Source organism: Mobula birostris, chromosome 9 (assembly GCF_030028105.1).
Source record: "Mobula birostris isolate sMobBir1 chromosome 9, sMobBir1.hap1, whole genome shotgun sequence".
Taxonomy (NCBI): Eukaryota; Metazoa; Chordata; class Chondrichthyes; order Myliobatiformes; family Myliobatidae; genus Mobula; species Mobula birostris.
Genome location: NC_092378.1, coordinates 52,892,811 through 52,913,011, shown reverse-complemented (window position 1 = coordinate 52,913,011; position 20,201 = coordinate 52,892,811). Strand labels below are relative to the sequence as shown.

The 20,201-nt window shown below is 43.7% G+C and overlaps 1 protein-coding gene across 2 annotated transcripts in view; it reads right to left on the bottom strand.

Annotated features, from left to right (window-relative positions):
- Window positions 1–15,357: 15,357 nt before the first annotated feature.
- ddx11 (DEAD/H (Asp-Glu-Ala-Asp/His) box helicase 11) overlaps window positions 15,358–20,201 on the bottom strand; it is an 81,351-nt gene continuing 76,507 nt past the window's right edge. For both annotated transcript variants that reach the window (XM_072268052.1, XM_072268053.1), the window contains 3 exons: window positions 18,145–18,220; window positions 17,211–17,365; window positions 15,358–17,042 (listed from right to left, as the gene is read on the bottom strand). In XM_072268052.1, coding sequence (XP_072124153.1) covers window positions 17,004–17,042; window positions 17,211–17,365; window positions 18,145–18,220 — 270 coding nt within the window. In that variant the 3' untranslated portion in view covers window positions 15,358–17,003. The remainder of the gene's footprint in view (window positions 17,043–17,210; window positions 17,366–18,144; window positions 18,221–20,201) is intronic.

The window sequence follows — 20,201 nt, the reverse complement described above, 5'->3', positions numbered from 1 at the left end:
TGCTCATAAAGTGCAGGACCTTTGCTGTAATTTGAGCAATAACAAACTCCATGATGATAGAAGTATGCGACATTTGACAAAAGAGTCCTGTTAAACTATAACTCAGAGCCAAATTGATCGACACATTTTCTCCTGCAAGTATTGATCCAATTCCCTTTTCATAGTGATCATTGGATTTTTTTCTATTGTCCCTTCAACTAATGCATTCTTTTGTCAATGATCTGAACACTGTGACCAGTCAAGTGAAACCACTTTTCTTCGTTTGCACCTTCAAGAGTTTTCACAACTTATTCACCTTTCACGTATCCACTTAACCTTTTCTGCCCTAAGGAGACCACCAGCTTCTCTATTCTCTGATTTAAATTGAATTCCCACAGCCTTTCCCCATTCAATTCTTCTGCACCTCATGTCTGGCTGGGAGCCTTCCTTAAGGGGAGTGCCCTCAACTGCCACAAAGCTTCTGAAAATATCAAAACAATTATGAATATAGACTTATAAATTACTTGAGCAACGATTTCCTGGAAGAACTCAGCAGGTGAGAGAAAAGGGATCATCTACGTTTTGAGTTGAAACCCTGTATCAGGACGGATTGAGGAGAGGCGAAACGGCAGATGTGACATGGAGGAAGGATATGGTGAGAAAGGGTTTTAAGGTGAATCATGGACTTGGGGGGAGTAAAATATGACGGACAGGTGGAGGAGATGAATGGGGTAGAGTTGGGACAGTTATAGGTGAATGATAGGTGGAGGCAAAAAACAGTTACTGCAACAACTATCCTAGTACCATGGGCTTTATTTTTCTTAATCTCCATTTTATAGTTCTTGTAAAAATTGATTCGTTTTCTATTATCTGGCCTTACCTGCATTTATTGCCCATCCCTAATTGCCCTTGAGAAGATGAGGTGAGCCAAGCTCTTGAAAAGCTGTAGTTCTGCTGAAGATAACCCAGGCTGCTGGAGAAGCAGTTTTAAGATTTTGACTTATCAGCAATGGACAAGTTACGTATTTCTTTTCCTTTTCCAATATTTTTATTATTAATTTTAAATATAAGAATACAGAGTACAAGAAAAAAATATATATCAATACATTATACTAAATCGCATATAAAGACTTCTTACCCTATATTCATAAAGATTAAGTAATTCGTAACATTACATATTTCTAAACCAGGATGACATCTAACTTGAAGGGAATCTGCCTAAGCACATGCTACCCCTTTGCTTTTCTGATGGCATTGGTTTCAGATAGGTGGGGTCGGGTGACGGCAGCTGTACATTTTGTAGATGGTACTCACTGCAGGCACTTGGTACACATGCTGGATATGTCAGCCTCTCCCTCAATGTTGCAAAAACAAAGAAGCTGGTTGTGGACTACAGGAGGAATGGAGACAGGCTAGTTCCTATTGACATCAATGGATCTGGGGCTGAGAGGGTAAACAGACTTAAGTTCCTTAGCATAAACATCACCGAGGATCTCACGCGTCCTGTACATACTGGTTGTGTGGTGAAAAAGGCACAGCAGTGCCTCTTTCACCTCAGATGGTTGAGGAAGTTTGGTACGGGTCCTCAATTCCTAAGAACTTTCTATAGGGGCACAATTGAGAGCAACCTGACTAGTATGGGAACTGTACTTCGCTCAATCACAGGATTCTGCAGAGAGTGGTGTGGACAGCCCAGCACATCTGTAGATGTGAACTTCCTACCACTCAGGACACTTACAGAGACAGATGTGTAAAAAGGGCTTGAGGATCATTGGAAACCCGAGTCACCCCAACCACAAACTGTTCCAGCTGCTACCATCCGGGAAATGGTACCGCAGCATAGAAGCCAGGACCAACAGGCTCTGGGACAGCTTCTTCCACCAGGCCATCAGACTGATTAACTCACACTGACACAACTGTATTTCTATGTTATATTGACTATCCTGTTGCATACATTCCATTTATTATAAATTACTATAAATTGCACATTCAGATAGATATGTAACATAAAAATGTTTACTCCTTATACTTATGAAGGATGTAAATAATAAAGTCAATTCAATTTGTTCTGGACCTACTGAGATTGTTTAGAGTTGTTGGAGTTTCACGTATCCAGACAAATGGAGAGGATTCCACTACAGTTGAGACTTGCAGATGCTAGAAAGATTTTGGGGTGTCAGGAGATGTTCGTGTAATAAGTACAGCATGAGGGCCAGTGAGTTGAGGCCCAGTTCAGAGTCCCATCATCAGCTAGTCCAAGAGTTGATTGAAAGTCTGGAAGTCAAAGACCAACGACATAAGCTTTGAGACTGGGGGCCCAGAGCCTTTCCTGGGTGGGAGGATATTTTTGTGGGTGGGTGGGAGAGAGGGCGAAGGCTTGTTTTGTTGCTTGTCATGTTCTGTTTTACCGTGTTCTGCTGAACATTGTGGGTATGCTTTGTTGATGCAGGAATGCGTGGCGTCACTTGCAGGCTACCCCCAGCATATCGTTGGATGTGTACATTACATGTTTTGATGTACATGTGATAAATACATGAATCTGAATCTGCGTCAAGCTACCAAAGATCGTGACAGGCTTGGTTTTACCATACAACCAGGGCGAACCAAAAAGGTCAGACCAGTTACACTCACAGATCTCGAGTTTGCAAATGACATAGTCCTGCTCTCTGACCAGATGGAGGAAGCACAGCAGCTACTGACAAAAGTGGAAATTGAGTGCAATAAAATTGGACTTCACCTAAATGCCAAAAAGACAGAGTACATGGCGTTTAACTGCGACCAAGGTACTCTCAAGACCATAGAGAATGATACCATTAAGAAAGTCTTTGACTACAAGTACCTCGGGTCAAGAATGATGAGTTCAGAGAAGGACATAAAGATACGGAAGGCGCTGGCGTGGAGGGCTATGAACGACATGAAGGAAATCTGGAAGTCGAACCTGACCAGAGGGCTTAAAAAGAGGATTTTCATAGCAGTCATAGAGTCCATTCTCACATACGGATGCTAGACGTGGACACTCACCAAGACGATGCGGAAGTCTCTGGATGGTTGCTATACACGAATGCTCCGGATGGCTCTTGACGTGAGTTGGCAACAGCACATGACGAACGTTGAGCTCTATAACAACTGACCGACGCTCACCACCAAAATCGAGGCCAGAAGACTGCAACTAGCGGGGCACTGTCTACGCCACCTCGAGCTACCTGCCAGCCTAGTCATCATATGGGAGCCCAGGCACGGGAGGATGAACCCTGGGCGCCCTCCCAAGACTATGGTCAACACGCTCCTAGAAGACAGCGGCGTGGCTAATGTAGATGAACTGAACACACTGATGAGGGAGAGGGAGAAGTGGAGAGTCTGTCATCGTGCCCGACGCTGGCCCCCTAGGCCTGAGTTGACGAGGTAGAATCTGAGTGAACATCCATGTTTCTGACCATATGGTGGGAAGGTCCTTGTTGAAGCAGGCAAGCACATTGGGCCTCAGGCACTGTCCTGAGCGTCTGCTATAGTGATATCCTGGGGCTGGAGTAATGAAGCTCCAGAAACTACAGGATATTTCTTTGTGTTCAGCCACTGCAGTGCTACATGCAGAGTCACGGAAGATGGGTGAGGTCTTAAATCAATACTTCACATTTGTATTTACTGTGGAGAAACTCATGGAAGTTAGGGAGTTCAGGGTGGAGAACAATGATATCTGAGAACTTACTGATAGACTTCTGGAGCATGACCAGGTGTACCTTGGGATGTTATGGAAAGCAAAGGAGATTATTTGGGTCTTAGCAGAGGTTTTTGCATCTTCATTATCCATGGGCAGGGTATGATAAAACTGCAGGATGACCAACGTTGTGCCTCTGTTGGGATGGCCTGCAAGGACAAGCCGGGGAATTACAGGACAGTGAGCTTTCTGGTGCGAAAGTTATTGGAAGGAAGCCTGAGGGACAGATTTCCTTCACATTTGGAAAGGCAAGGACTGATCTGGGATAAGTGTGGCTTTGTTCATAGGAATTCATCTCTCATGAATCTAAGATTTTTGAAGATGTGACTCATTGAATTGAGAAGGGCAGGGCAAAGAGTACAATCGATATTTTGGGCCAAGACCCTTCAGCAGAACTTGTACCACCAAAGGGTCTCAACCCAAAACGTTGACTGTACTTTTTTCCATAGATGCTGTCTGGCCTGCTGAGTTCCTCCAGCATCTTGTGTGTGTTACTGGGAACTGAGGTCTTAGTCTTTGAGCCATATGGTGCATCCAAAGAAGTATTATTGATATGGGCAAGGAACGGTAAAGGAAAATTATATCAGTCTTTTTGTCTGGTTTTGCACTAAACAACTATATCTATATTTCTCTACTAACCTGTGTACACTTCTGTAGTATCTCTTATTCAAATTTTCAGGATAGTCTTTGATTTGTTTGCCTTGGGCATTCCTCATTTGCTAAGCCATTTTACAACAGAAACTATCAATCAGATATCAAAATGCAGAAATGTTCTATTTCGATTCTGGGGTCGATTTCCTATTCAATACATTGAAACAAGAGTTATATATTTTGATGAAATGATAAGATCACAACAAACTCCAAGTCTATGATTACTCCAAATCTCCTCCACATGAAGGTTTATAACAAAAAAGCAGTAGAAACATTCACTGTGAAAGTTAGGAGAGAGGTTAAAAGAATGGAACATGCAATAATTTACCAGACGGAATGGCTGAGAACACTGTTTATATTACAGGAAAAATGAGTGAAAACTTTGAAGCTGTATCTTTTGCAATCAGTGTTAAATAAATTCGATGGGTATTTTAAGCCTATCAGTGAATGGTATCTTCCCCATTTTGAACGCTCTGGGAACGTGGTAGTTTATCATGGTTCGTCACAGAGAACAACATACCGCAGTCGGAATTCTCGAGGAGCTAATGCATACATGAATGAAACTGAAATTGTCTTTCTGTGGCCTAATGAACTGGTTAAGTACCTACGGCAAAGCAAAACGGTCTTGAAAATAAATTATAAGAATTTCACACGAAGTTATCTGCCTATATCTCTTACTGTTTCTGGACTGTATCCCTGCAAAGTTCTTAGCTAGTAGGTCTAGATAATCAAATAAATAAGTAGTTCTGCTTCTTCCCATTAAGTGTCTTCCTTTTTAACCCATAAGTTCTTTTGGAGCCTTTTCCATAAAACAAATTTGTCAGAACTTCACTGACATCTTCGGGAGGAGTTTTCTTCCACAATGCATACCAGACACGCTTGCATTCCTGTATTATAAAGATTGCCACCTCTGCCTCCTCAGCCGGCTTTTCATGAGTAAATTGTTTCATATCCCCATAGGACAGAATGACCACCGATTGAAAAAGATTTATCAGGATACAGTTCATAATAAAAAGAAAGATTATCAGGTAGATTCCACCAGTAACCCTGCTGTAAACAAAATCAATGTTTTTGAATTGTCCTGAGTAGTATGACACAACGGTTTGTGCTGCATGAATCATAGTATTGAAATTCTTATCGAACTGACCAAAGAGCAGGTGGCCAAGTGACATAAAAATAAGTGAACACATGACCATTAGCAGAGCCAGGGAGGAGATAGCTGGAAAACCTACGCTAATGGCCTTCTGAGCTAGACGCACGTGGTAGAGAAACCGCGCATACCTAAGCAACTTCACAATGGTGACAAAGAGTAAGAAAGCAACATTGATTCTAAGTAGCTGATCCAAGGCAGAAAGGACATGAAAGGCAATGAAGGAGGCCGGATTCTTCTTGTAGAACCTCATCATTCTGTGCACTAATAATAACTTGGCTAGGTGAAGAAGTATTGTCATTAGCAGCAGCACTACTATGATCAAGCTGGTAATGTTTTCTGATTTCTGTAGGTATGTGTATCCTTTCTGTCTCATTGCCCTACATTCTTGTATGGCAAATATAATGAAGAAGAGCATGAAGAGGATACTGATGGAGATCCAGCTCATTTCTCCTCTCTTAAGGAATCTAAGGGAAAAGGATTTCACCGACAACTTCTTGCTGACCACTCCAAGAGGGACCGTCTCCAGAATTAGTGAAGTGCTGCACAGTAAGTCAACATTTGCATTGTACATGGTGGTTTCAATGACTACTACCCATGTGCTCTGGTCAATCCAGTTGCTATTCTGGAGGGTCAATAATCTTGCTATTGACTTCTGTAAGTTACTTGAAGAGAAGTAGATGGAGTAGCCCCCCAGTGAATAATCATGATATACACCACGCGTATTATAGAACCAAGGGGAATTGTTGACTTCATACAACCATCCAGTGTAGTCCATGGGGCCCGATACAGAGACGTTTTCAATGGACACATCCCAGGAGCCATTATAATTCTTAGTGTCTTCTTGATTGGTACTAAACAAGGGTCGACATTGGAATTTATCCAGGATAATGGACACAGCGTTGGGCTTTGAAAAACATTCTATTGACCTTTGTTTGGATCTGATCTGCCGCATCCGTGGCAATCCTAGAATCACAGAATTGGTCCCATTCAGAAAAGACAGATTTGAGTCACCATGAATCAAGGGCAAAAAAGTGATCATCATCCAGGTGTAGAACTCTCGGACAGTATTAACCTTCTCCAGATTCTTGGAAAATTCTTGCCGAATGATGCGGCTGTAGTAGTAACTATTGCTGTAGTCCGCGATGCGCACTGAATAGAGTAGGAATCCAAGGAAAACCAGGTGCAACAACATCTGTGTGCACAACACAAATGCACGATTTCTGATGGTCCCTTTCTTCTTGGCCAATATTAGCTCATCACCCTGCAGTGGTCTATATTGCTTTCTGACTGGGCTTTCTAACTGGAGACAGTCAATGTCATTCCTGGGCAGGTTATCTGCACTAATCTCCAGCACGTCAATCCCTGTGGACCAGTCCATATCTCGGGTACGTCTGCGGTTCAAAGCAAAGACAGCAGCAAATGCCATAATCTTCAGGGGCTGCAATAAGAAAATACCCTGGAGAAAGGAAACAACAGAAGTTACCAGCCATATCCAAGAGGTTTGGAAACCATATGCAAGTCCATACAATACTATAAACAGTGCAGATACAATTGACACCAGCCAAATAATGCACCAAGCCAGACACAAGAGACATCGAGAAAATAAGACACTTGATTTTTTTTGTGGGTGTATGCTTTTGGAGGATTGGTGAAATCTATCTTTCATCCTCTTCTGTCTTGCAGGTCTAATTGGATGCGGTTGGGCCAATGGCTTGGCCGTTTTTGCAGCCTTATTTTTTCTTCCAGCTGATCCCTCCACTTCCTCTTCCCTCGTAATTTGATCTGCCATGGATTCTGGAATGATGCAGTTTTTGTTGTCTTTGGCTGAGGATTTCTGGGTGTGGTCCTCACCCGCAATGTAGGACAAGTGACTGTAGTGATCATCCTTTGGCATATCCACCGCTTTCTTTGGACTTTCTTCAACTTCACTAACTGGTTTGTCCATCGAGTACCAATGCTTCAACCTCTCTCTCAAGTTTGATTTCAAGTTAAGATTCCCAACTGAGTTACCGTCAACTTCTTGGTCTTCTTTTACCGATAAGGATTCTTCTTTCCTTTGCGCATATAAAAATAAGCCAGATACTAGGAGCTCCATGGGTACCATCACCAATACACTTTCAACAGCAATCTTCAAAGAAGTACTTACATTGTCCCAAAACACTTCCTGTTCCTCCAATCGGAAGAGCGTTAAGCCAGTTAGTAGACCGCCTAACAGCAGAGCCAGACAGCAGGACAGCCGCTGAATTCTGGTGAAGGACTGGCCAATGTGGAGGGCAAAGATAGAGAACCACAAGTGTTCTTTGTTTATCCTGCTGGACACTTCAATGAAAAAGACATCCTGTCTTCTCAGCAGGGTGTCAGCACTGGTGACAGGAAACGTCCCAAGCAACACACTTTTACTTCTCGTGATAGCTAGCCACTTCCTGCAGAAGAAATGCCATTGCTGCCTGGTTAACACATTTTGCACTTTCACCCGGCTGAGGTACCAGGAGGGTGAAGGTCCGACATTATTGTGCCAGACTCTGATGAAGGTAAGCTCCCCTAGATCGACCCTGGCAGTGAGCAAGAAAGTGTCCACACTATTTCTTCTGAAAGTCTGATGCTCCGGATGATGGAGCAGGTAAGCACTCTCAGTAGACGTGCTGACCAGAGTCAGGAAGACATCTGCAGTTGTTCCAGCATTAGGTCGTCCCCCTGTATAAAGAGTCACCAAGTAGCAAGCAGCATCACAAGGGTCATTGTCAGGAAGAACGATAATGTCTTTCTTGTCTCCCTTGCGTTTTCTCCATGCCCAGCAAAGCAGAATGAAGTAGATGAGGAAAATGACTAAGACTGTAATTAGTGTCACTGGATTTGTTGGCAGTTTAGTAATTAACTCTCCAGTTTCATACAGATCGATAACATTGGGCAAGACCAGGATACTGGCAGCCAGGAACCATGGAAACTTCAAGTCCAGGTCTCTCTTGGTTTTGTTACTGTAGAGACGTGTGCAGATACAATGCACTTTCTTGCTGTTAGTGAGAGGTCCTGCTGTGCATGAGGAAGAATCCCAATTGTCAGCCTTTCCTTGGAAAGACAGACAGCTCACAGTGAAAACTGAGATTTCAAGCCCCACATTAGTGACTACACGAGGCTTTGGGGATTTTGCCTCGACAGCAATGCTGATGTATCTGCCATGCTTAGGGTCAGTTGCATTTTTCTGGAACAAGCTAGTTGGGATGCTAATAATATAAGGATCTGGTATATGGATACCCTTCTGTAGGGTTGGTCCTGAATCACAGTGTGGAATAATGTGTTTCTGAGCTGGACGTTGATCAGCAGATACCTTCCCTGAGTAAATGCTGACCGTGAGGACAGTATTCAAGTCTGCAGTTAACTGGAGGAAGACTTCTTGAGCTGAGGTGGAGTTCACTACAATCCTAAACTTCCCTCTGACCACACCAATTTGCTCGGGATCTTTAGTCAATTTAATTCTTTGGTTGGACACAATGTCATTTCTGACCAAAAGTGTCTCTATCTGTTTGACATCATCCGTGTACATAGTTCCTTTGCTACCCAGAGTAGCCATGTGGAAGGCAATCACATCTGTAGCAATGTGAGATGCATTCCCAAGCCATGGCACAGGATTCTTTACAAACCTATAAACTACAGAGGACACTGGCTGTGTAGCTCCCATGACACTTCTTGTTATCACTGGGTAAATGCAGTTGGAACAATCCAAGTCGAAAAGGTAAGAATCCTCAAGGTTGCGTTTCTCAACTTTCTTCACAATTATTTCCCATTGACTAGTTGTCATAGTTGTATCTTTTTGACCTGGGACTTTGCTGTGAGACACTGCTTCTGTCAAAGTCCTTAGGGCAAGAAACACATCAGCTACGACTTGCTGCTGTTCATTGGTTAGAGGCATGCCAGCCACAGAGACTTGAGGTGGAAAGTGAAAGGAAAAGGCAGCCATCACATTGGAAGCCGCGGTCAGGATACTGCAGGACAACAGCTCAGCACTTTCAGAGGATATCATTGCTCCTTTCGTGTAATTCAAAAGAACCAAAGAAAGTTCTAATAGCTTTGCGGCAGCAAGATGTTGGGCATGTTGACTGACCTCATCCTCCTTCTGAGCTGCTGCATAGACTGAGGCAGATATTTGATAGATGAGGTTGGGGGATGTGACTGGAATGCTAGCAGAGACATTGACCAGAGTTTCACGAAGCTTAATAGCCTTGACCTTATCCTTATCCTTGAAAATATCGTAGTTTAGAATGGAAGCAATCTCGTAGAGCAGTTGGTTTGCTTTCAGGTAATCTGTTTCATGAAGCAAAGTTGTCAAAGCTGCCTGCTTTCCCTCCACAAAACCATACAGCTTGTCCACTTTTGAACCCTTAGATGGATCAAATGGGATATCATACACTCTGACCTTAAAGTGCCGTATCACGTATACACCCCAGCTATCAAATACTTGGACAGCAATAATCAAGATGTGCTGGCCCTGGACGCTCCCCACTGGAAGGTAAAAGGATGTTGACTTGGGTCTGTATCCAAAATATACAATTGTACCAAGAAGGCTATTCTTTAGACTATCTATGTAGCCAGTTGGATAATATGTTTTTGCAATAACTTTGTAATGAAAGGGTTTATCACTCTCCATGAATTTCATGCATGTCAAAGTAAATTTAGTATGACGGGCCCATCCATACCTTGGGGTGATAACACAGCGTCCATCCTTTGGAGGAGAGTTGACATAAAAGTCATACCTATTGAGACTTTGTGAACCAGTGGAGGTGGTAGCATTCAGTTCAAAAGTATACCACTCATCAATCAAGTGTACAAACGACAAGGGATTCAATGACACATAAGACATGGAGTTTCCTGTGAGGCTTTCTAATGCCCAATCAAACATCACTTCAGAACTTGAGTACCTTGAAAGCAGTTTCCACTGGAATGTCATTTGACTAGAATCTGGGCAATTTGAGCAAACTCCAGCCAGGATGAACCGATTGGTTGGTAACAGGAACCTCTGGCAATTCTCAATGCAAGTTATCAACATTTTTGGCACAAAGCGGGGGAGCACTGCGATGGTTTGATCAAAGTAACTGGTCCTTGTGTCTTTCTGAACTATCACTCGGAAGTAGAAGCTCTTATTCAGAGCCAGTGTGTGGGGAGGAATGACTAAGGTTTGGGATACAGTAGAGTTCCACTTCAGTTCAGGTTTACCAGCATGACAGTAGTGGTTATGGGAGAGAGTCATAGTGTCGTAGTCAGAGAATTTTGTTGTACAGTACCAAGAGAAGTTCAGTCCCAGGTGCGGATGGGGTGAGTCAGGGTCAGTACTCAGGGAGGCATTTAGTGTGATGGTGTCCTCCACACCCACTGTCCTGTAACAACCCCCAGCAATCAGTGCAACAAGTGCACTTTTAGTGACTTCAACAGTAGCTTGGGCTGAATTGTTGACGTGTGCCAGGTGAGAATCTGTGATGGAAAGCATCACATTGAGGATGAAGCGATAGAATCCATAGTCCAAACTGAACCGGGGGATGTGCAGGGTGGCAGTGCTGGTCTGCACGCTGGGTGGGAGCAGTACGCTATGAGCCCAGTCTGGCTCTGAATCCTTGCCTGTCAAAGCATAGACCTTCCAGGAGATGGTCACTGATTTAATACTATCACAGTCTAAGCCAGCATTTCCGTAAACAACCAGGGCAGTGCCCCTGGTGGTCTGGATAATGGTCTCGGGAGGAGGTGGAGTCTGTATGGTGGGCAAAGGCAGCTTGCAGTGTGCTAGAGAGCAGAGCAGAACAGAGTCTGTGGGGGTAGTGTTGTAACTACCAACACTCGCCTTGATACTGATGAGCTTATCCCCAGGTGCTGAGCAAGTCAACTTGACCAAGAAGCCCCAGTACCACTTTGGGTCAAAGGAAAGCTTGACATCTGGGATGTAGCGCTGTGCATCTTTAATCACCTGGTCATAACCATGCGAACTGACGTTGGCACCGATGGTCAGTATAAATTTCCAGGCACACTGCAGGGCAGGAGGTTGGAGGGGAAAGAACCAGACCACGTTGGCCTGATCACCCACAGTTGTGGGACCACTGTTAAACAGCGAGAGGCTGACATCCAGATCCTTCAAGGAACTGTAAATAGCCCCATTTAGGTTCAGGTAGAGTTGAATGGTGAACCTATATTGCCCGGATCTGCTGTAATCTATCAGGAAGAGGTGGCTGATTTCAGCAGCTCTGATGAAAACATAGTGCCTGTGACTTCCAGACGAATTGTCAGTTCTCAAGTAGTACAGCTGATTGTCAGAGCTGATGTAGTAGAAGACAGTTCCGGGTGTGCTGGGGTCAGGCGCCAACATGATGCGGTTGCCACTGTGAACGAAGTGCAGAGCCCCGTCCTGAAGGGTGATAATAGTGTTGGAGGTCCTGAAGCCTATGGGCTGGTCCAGCGGTAACAGGAGCTGTGCCACGCACTCGCTGTTGTGGGGCCAGGTGCAGGGGCAGAGCTGGGCGGCTATGGCATTGGGGTGATAGGTCAGGGTCCAGGAGCTGGGGGCGACCGGATGGGCGGACAGCTGGTAGGAGAAGATGCCTTGCTTGGCTGACAGGTGCCAGGATACCACCAGCGTCTGTCTGCGGGGGAGGGTGTTGGTCTGGGCACTCAGCAGGTGTGTCATTGCCGAATGGACCTTGAAGGAGATGGTGAAGGATGAGCTGAAGGCATCTTTTGCCTCCAGGCCGCACGAGTAGATGCCCGGCCTGGGGTAGCGCACCCGAGCTTCGTACAGGTAGTGGTTGGCGCACTCGATCACCTTGTCAGCGGGCAAGCTGGAGCTCGGCACGTCAGCCAGGCTGTCGCCGGACAGGCTGGTGGAATTGGGCGCGGCTTCCGCGCAACTCAGGTGGTACGTCCAGCCTGTGCCGCGCAGGTTGGCGCACCAGGCCAGCGGCACGTCCTGCCAGACAATCGGAGTAATGGCGGGCCGCAGGCGGAAAAGCTGCAGCTGCAGAGCCAAGACATGGATGCGCACCGCCTGGTAGGTGCAGCTGGGGCAGGAGGCCGAGTCATAGCGCAGTACGATGGGCGAGTCCGGTGGCACCTGGACGAGCTTCTGGCTGCCCGACCACTGCTCGGAGGAGGCCACCAGGTGCTGGTTGACGAACCATCTGAGAGTGGGGGCGAGCCCGTTGGTGTTGGTGCCCGGGCTCGGGCTGTAGGTCACATTCAGCGTGCTTTGCCACAGGCAGGTGTAGCGCACTGCCGAATCCAGCTTGTGGTTCACCCCAAAGGGGCAGCGCAGTACGATAGGGGGTTTGAGAGGGGCGGCCCACACCACCACCACGCTTGACAGCAGCAGCAGCAGCCCGAGTGCCGGCATCACCCCGAAGACCTGCGCCCGTTACGGGGAGACCGGTACAGTTTGAAAACACCACCGAACACCGGTCGCATGACGTCACAATCCCCGGAGCGCAGACCTCGTGACATCACAATCCCAGATACGTGATGTCAGGTGGCGGTGATAGTACAGCAGCCACGCAGGTCTGTGGCTGTAGGAGGGGAACTGGGATTTGGGTGAGTGGGTGTGCGGTTTTTCACCTCAGACCGAGAAAGGCTAATGAAGGGCTCCTGCCACGGAGAGTTTACATGGGGAGAAACTGCACTGGTATCTCGGGTAGTAACCAGGGGGTGCACATTTTTCATCAATGCCACTAGAATGAATAGGTGGGGAGCAATTTTTCTTGGGTTCTGTACATCGGGCTGAGAGTCTTGTGGATCCGACGTAATGATGATTTCCAGATGGGAACTGGAAAGACCGCAGGATATTGATGGAGTAACTGGATGACACTTGCAAAATGGCAATTTAGGGCCAAATGGTCTATATTTATGTTCTATACTTTTATCATTCCATGAACATGTATTATTTCACTTAATTTTAGTCTCAATATGTTAAGTTCATTGCTTCATAGAGACAAACATTAGGGGCTAAGATGTAAATGTATTCCCCTCTTGAATTCCAAAACATGTTTTGCTACAAAATTATTTTCACAGTAGGTTTTGGCCAAGAAATTATATCGGTTGTGAAATGTATTGAACAATTTACATATCCTGGGTGAAAATTGATGAAGAACATCGTGATCTTACTTTATAGACTGCAAAGTTTGCGATGTTCTTATTTGTACTTTCCACTGCCTGCTTTTCTGCAACTTAAAGCACACTTATCTTCTCACCTATCATAGTTCCCATGGAAGGTAATTGACCTAAAATATTAGCTCTGCTTCCTGACATGCATTTATTACTTATAATGCCTGTAATTTAACTTCTGAATGATCTCCACTTTGGATACTCCCTGAACACACACCCTTATTTACAGTGACATACAATGGCTTTCTGGCTACCTCTTTGGTACTTTGATAATGCATGCTCTGCAATTAAAAGGCACCTGTCTGAGCAGGTCTCAGACACGGCGACTAAAGCCAGCTGCGGGCAAATCTATCTGGATGCAGTTTTGACCTGTTCTTTTCCTCCTGATTGATTTCCGTCAGTATGTAAATCAGATCAAACATCTGAGTTTGTAGCTCCATTTTTCATCTGCAGTCTCTTGTCTCCAGATCTACACTAACTTTTCCCTTTGTGATGCATCTTCCAGCTCCCTTCCCCCCAATACTACCATAACATTGAAACCCAACCTGATCATAAAACGATTCACACCAACTAATCTAACCGTGATGCTCACCACAACTCCATGATCCCATTTCTCATCATGCAGATACTACCCACCCCACTTGGCTGTGTCTTAGTCACACAGACTACATGTGATCACCTCTTATGTGTACCTTCTTGGGCAAGACCTGAACATTGCACACTACACAATTTCGAGGCAGCAGGCATCCAAGTGGAATATTCATTAGCCTCTGCACACAGTTGTTAAACACAGCCTATCAAGCTGCTATTACTTTATAAACTGTATTTTATTTGGCAAATCTTCTCCCATTATATTCTGGAAATTTGTGTAAACATTTTGTTGGATCTGATTGTTTAACTTTCATTGTCATTTTCTTTGCAGATTAGCAATCAGTTATCTGCTTGTATCTTAAGTAGCCTTTATATACATAACAATTTAATATGCCTCTAGTGATTATATGACATATAATTCTGAAAGCTTTTTTGTTCTTTCATTAAGTGAGAGTATTTTCTCATTGGTTAATTTCAGTGTAGTATTGAATAAGTATTTTCTAATTGGACCATTGTTATCTATGGATTTAAAAAAATCTTTAGGTATAGAAATAGCTGTTTTATGTTAGGTGCCATATTTAGTTCCTCTTTTCTTCAAGTAGCAGTGATCTTCTGTCATTGTTCTGTCAACTCCTAATAAAACAATTGTGAAGCCTCGTTCCTAACTTCTAAAATAACTTTGGATTTAAACACCAGAATCCAACAATTTAGAACTTATTGTTTTTAATTTTAGGTTCTGATTAAGAGTGATAATTATGAGTTTAATCTCATTTGATGTAAATTATTATTCAAACCCAACTCAAAGCATTCCACATTACTAACTCACTCATTAGCAGAAATTACCAAAAGACTGATCCATAGATTATGGTCTATTAGAGACCAGTATTTATTAGGATTAATCTACCTTTGCTAAACTTCTCAGGACTGGTTTCAAGTTTGGCCTGAATAGATTGCTGTGGGTTGGAGTTAAAGGCATTTGCAACACAGATAGAAATGTGGTTAAAAAGCCACTTCCAGTAGGTTTTGATTGCCCATGTCACCCCCATGTAAGAGTGGAGCCAATGTTCAGGACTAATGGGATACTTGACAACCTATTGCAATAGTTCAAAATAAATTTATTATCAAAGTACATACATGTCACTATTTACAACCCTGAGATTCATTTTCTTGTGAGCACACTCAATAAATCCATAATAGAATAATAACCATAACATATATATAGGCATCCGTTAGTCTCATGAAACCATGGATTTGCACCTTGCAAGGTTTCCAGGGCACAGGCCTCGGCAAGGTTGTATGGAAGACCAGCAGTTGCCCATGCTGCAAGCCTCCCCTCTCCACGACACCGATGTTGTTCAAGGGAAGGGCATTAGGACCCATACAGCTTGGCACCGGTGTCGTCGCAGAGCAATGTGTGGTTAAGTGCCTTGCTCAAGGACACACACACTGCCTCAGCCAAGGCTCGACCTAGCACCCTTCAAATCACTAGACAAATGCCTTAACCACTTGGCCACGCACCAACATAACAGAACCAATGAAAAACCACACCAAATGGGCTACAACGAATGTGCAAAAGACAAGAAACTGAAAATACAGGAAGAATGAAATAATAATAAATAAGCATTAAATATTGATAACATGAGATAGGGTCCTTCAAAGTGAGTCCATAGGTTGTGGAAATGTTTCAGTGATGAGGCAAATTAAGTTATCCCCAGTGCTTAAAGAGCCTGATGGTTGAGGGGTCGTAACCATTTCCGAACCTGGTGGTGCAAGTCCTGAGGTTCCAGTACCTTCTTCCTGATGGCCGCAGCAAGAAGACAGCACGAGCTGGGTGGAGGGGTCCCTGATGATGGACTGGGCCATATCCACTACTTTTTGGAGGATTTTCTGTTCAAGGGCATACGTTTTTGTTTGCACATGTTCAGAGGGCAAGATTGAATGAGATTAGGTACTCAATGTTATTAAGGTAAACATCACTGATAAACATCACAGGGTGTACTGCCTCACCCTGTACAACTCTGCCCTGTGGCAGTATAACTTCATGATGAGAGTCTGGACAGCCAGAGACATTTTTCCATGGTGGAAATGGCTAATCCAAGGGGGCATAATTTTAAGAAATGCCAGAGGCAAGTTCCCCCACCCCACACATATAGTGGTGCATGTGTGGAACGTGTTGTCAGGGGTGGTGTTAGAGGCAGATTCATTAGTCACACTTAAGAGCATTTATAGGCACACGAATTATACAAAAATGGAGGGCTGTGTAGGAGGAAAGGGTTAGCATATTGTGGGCCAAAGGGCCAGTACTGTTCTAAAACACAAATTCAACATGTGTGACTGGCTTTTTGATGATTAAATACCACTTGCTGGCATTGTCAATGACTGTTTCCATCTCTTTGAATGTAATTAGCTGGGTTGATTTATATTCTTTTGCGAGTGAGGTGTAGATCGGAGGTTCTTCACATTGATGTGTAGATGCCAATGTTGTAACAATACTGGAGCAGCTTGGCTCAAAGTACAGCTGGTTCTGGAACACAGGCCATCTTTAAGTTATTTATTACATGATTTGTTTCAGCAAAAGGGAATATAAATATTTAATTTACAAGTGCTTAAAAGCACGCAATACCTATCAAATAGCAGAAGAAAGGTGACAAGCAAAATGGAAAGGATATGAATCAATTTTGTATAACTGTCATACAACTGGGGAAGGGGTATGTAATTAGCCAAGTAGGATGAATCAGTTGTAGTTAACACAAGCATCTCCCTTTCCAGTGATGGTCCTTCCATTCACATAGCATCTCCAAGGGACTTCCTATTCCTGAAAAACTGCAATAACACAAAAATTAGTGAGATTTATTATTTTTTAAATGCATTAATTTTCTCCTAACCAACTGATAAAATTAGACAATATCTGAAGTCATCCATTCAACACTTAGTCAATAGTAAGTTCACTACAGTTTGTCAAGTATTAAATATTACATCTCAGATGCCCACCTTTCCAATAGCTCCAAGGGCAGGTCCAAATGAAACTTCGGTCCGTGTTTGCCCTCTGATCCAACCTGGCAACTTGCTAAGAATTCTCGGTTGGGTATAGCGATGATCCAAGAGCATAATATTAGCATAGTCTTCACGATGGCGGATCGCTCGCCCTATAGACAGTACATAAACACTGGAATATTGACATGCAAGAGTTTCACATCAAACAAGCTACAAGTCTGGCAAGTCACAGATTTGGCAACTGTGTTATAGCACAAATCACTTTGACCTTCATGGGCTTGTATTACTACTTTCAAATAGCTCAATGCCAAAATTATTTGAGTAGCAACTGTGGAATTCCAAATTTCCCCACAGGCTGTTCAGTCCATTGAGCTGATGCCAGCTCTTGCAGCAATTCTATTCTCCCAACTATTTTCAAATGACTTGTTATCTTTCACATGCGTTATCAACACTCCTTGATTCTCCTTCCATTTAATTAAGCTAGGAGTAATTTACTTTTGCTAATTAACCTGTCAACAATCCTGTCTCTGGGCTGTGTGAGGGAACTAGAAAGCCCAATGGAAACTCAAAAGTTACCAGCATGCTGTTGTCACCAGGGAAAACCTACATTGGGACACTGAAGATGAACAGAACAGATTTTGTATCAGTCTCAATGAAAAGGTTAATGAATATCACTATCAACATAACCTTAAAGTTTCTCCTACAGAATCTTACCATGATCCTCCTGTTTACTACAGATAGCCTCACCATGAAAAAGCTCCTCTTATATGACACCACTGTAACCAATTGTCCTCTTGCCCTGCTTTGTAATGTTCCCCCCTCATACCATTTCCTTCCTTGTTTCCATTTGGGTCCTACCTGTGCAACACTGATGCTCTAAATATTTTCCAATACCAATAATCGAGTTGCCCTCCACGTTACAGTCACCTACCTATAGACTGGTTGACAGCTTTCATGCACAGGTTTTCCAATAATACTTTTCCTGGACTCTTTCCATCATTTTTTGTCTGTGGAAGTGAAATGCACAACAGCAAGAAAATATTTTATTAATTTGGCTTGTTTTAGATTACATTATTTCACTGAACCTATTGGATAGATTAATTTACAAATGACATTAGTTTTTATCATATTCTTGATTTACAATACTTATACCAGTTAATGAATTGGAGATGGAACCAGGCAGACATTCTACAGTCACAATACACCAAACATCAAATCTCCCCTGCACCCTCTCGAAACCTTCCATAATCTTTCTATAATGAGGCAACCAGCACTGAACACAATATTCCAAGTGTAGTCTAACTAGGGTTTTATAGAGCTACATTCTGCATGGAGGTCGGTGACCAGTGGTATGCCTCAGGGATCTGTTCTGGGACCCCTTCTCTTCGTGACTTTTATAAATGACCTGGATGAGTAAATGGGGGGATGGGTTAGTAAATTTCCTGATGACACAAAGGTTGGGGTGTTGTGCAGAGTGTGGAGGGTTGTCAGAGGTTACAGCAGAGCACTGATAGGATGCAAAACTGGGCTGAGAAGTGGCAGATGGAGTTCAACCCAGATAAGTGTGAGGTGATTCATTTTGGTAGGTCAAATATGATGGCAGAATATAGTATTAATGGTAAGACTCTTGGCAGTGTAGAGGATCACAGGGATCTTGGGGACTGAGTCCACAGGACAATCAAAGCTGCTGCGCAGGTTGACTCTGTGGTTAAGGTGGCATATGGTGCATTGGCCTTCATCAATCGTGGATTGAGTTTAAGAGCCAAAAGGTAATGTTACAGCTATATAGGACTCTGGTCAGACTCCACTTGGAGTACTGCGCTCAGTTCTGGTCGCCTCACTACAGGAAGGACGTGGAAACTATAGAAAGGGTGCAGAGGAGATTTACAAGGATGTTGCCTGGATTGGGGAGCATGTCTTATGAGAATAGGTTGAGTGAACTCAGCCTTCTCTCCTTGGAGGAGCGGAGGATGAGAGGTAACATGATAGAGGTGTATAAGATCATGAGAAGCATTGATTGTGTGGATAGAGGCTTTTTCCTAGGGTTGAAATGGCTAGCGCGAGAGGGCACAGTTTTAAAGTGCTTGGAACTAGGTACAGAGGAGATGTCAAGGGTAAGTTGTTTTACACAGAGAGTGGTGAGTGCGTGGAATGGGCTGCTGGTGATGGTGGTGGAGGCAGATATGATAGAGTCTTTTAAGAGACTCCAGGATAGGTACATGGAGCTTAGGAAACTAGAGGGCTTTGGGTAATCCCAGGTAATTTCTAAAGTAAGCACATGTTTGGCACAGCGTTGTGGGCCGAAGGGCCTGTATTGTGCTGTAGGTTTTCTATGGTTCTATGATTTTGTGGCTCTTGAATTCAATCCCCCGATTAATGAAGGCCAACACACTATACACCTTCTTAACCATTCTATCAACTTGCGTGGCTACTTTGAGGAATCTATGGACTGCTAAGAGTCCTGCCATTAACCCTGTATTCTGCCTTCAGACATGACCTACAAAATGAATCACTTCACATTTCTCTGGGTTGAAATCCATCTACGACTTCTCAGCTCAGCTCTGCATCCTATCAATTTTCCACTGTAACCCACGGCAATCTTCTACGCTAAATTCCACATGTAAATTATGTGGTTCATTCTGATTACAGGTACTGTATTGCAGTTGCCAGTTCAACTGAGTGGAATTATCCAGTCATCCCTGTGTTTGAGAATAGTCCTGTCACTACATGTAGGTTTCCAGGTAACACGACAAATGATGCCAAGTGTTACTGACTACATCACTCATAAAGCTCAGAGCAATCAATGTGGTTATAAACAAGATGCCACCAACTGAAGGTACAATAAACAAATTATAGTTACCTTCATGCACGTTGACCTATCACTAGTCCACAATGGTATAAAGCAGGAAAGACTGAAGAATAAATATTTTATGGTAGCATCACAACCTTGCCCCAATTAGCTTGTGCAAGAATAGACAAAAGCAGGTT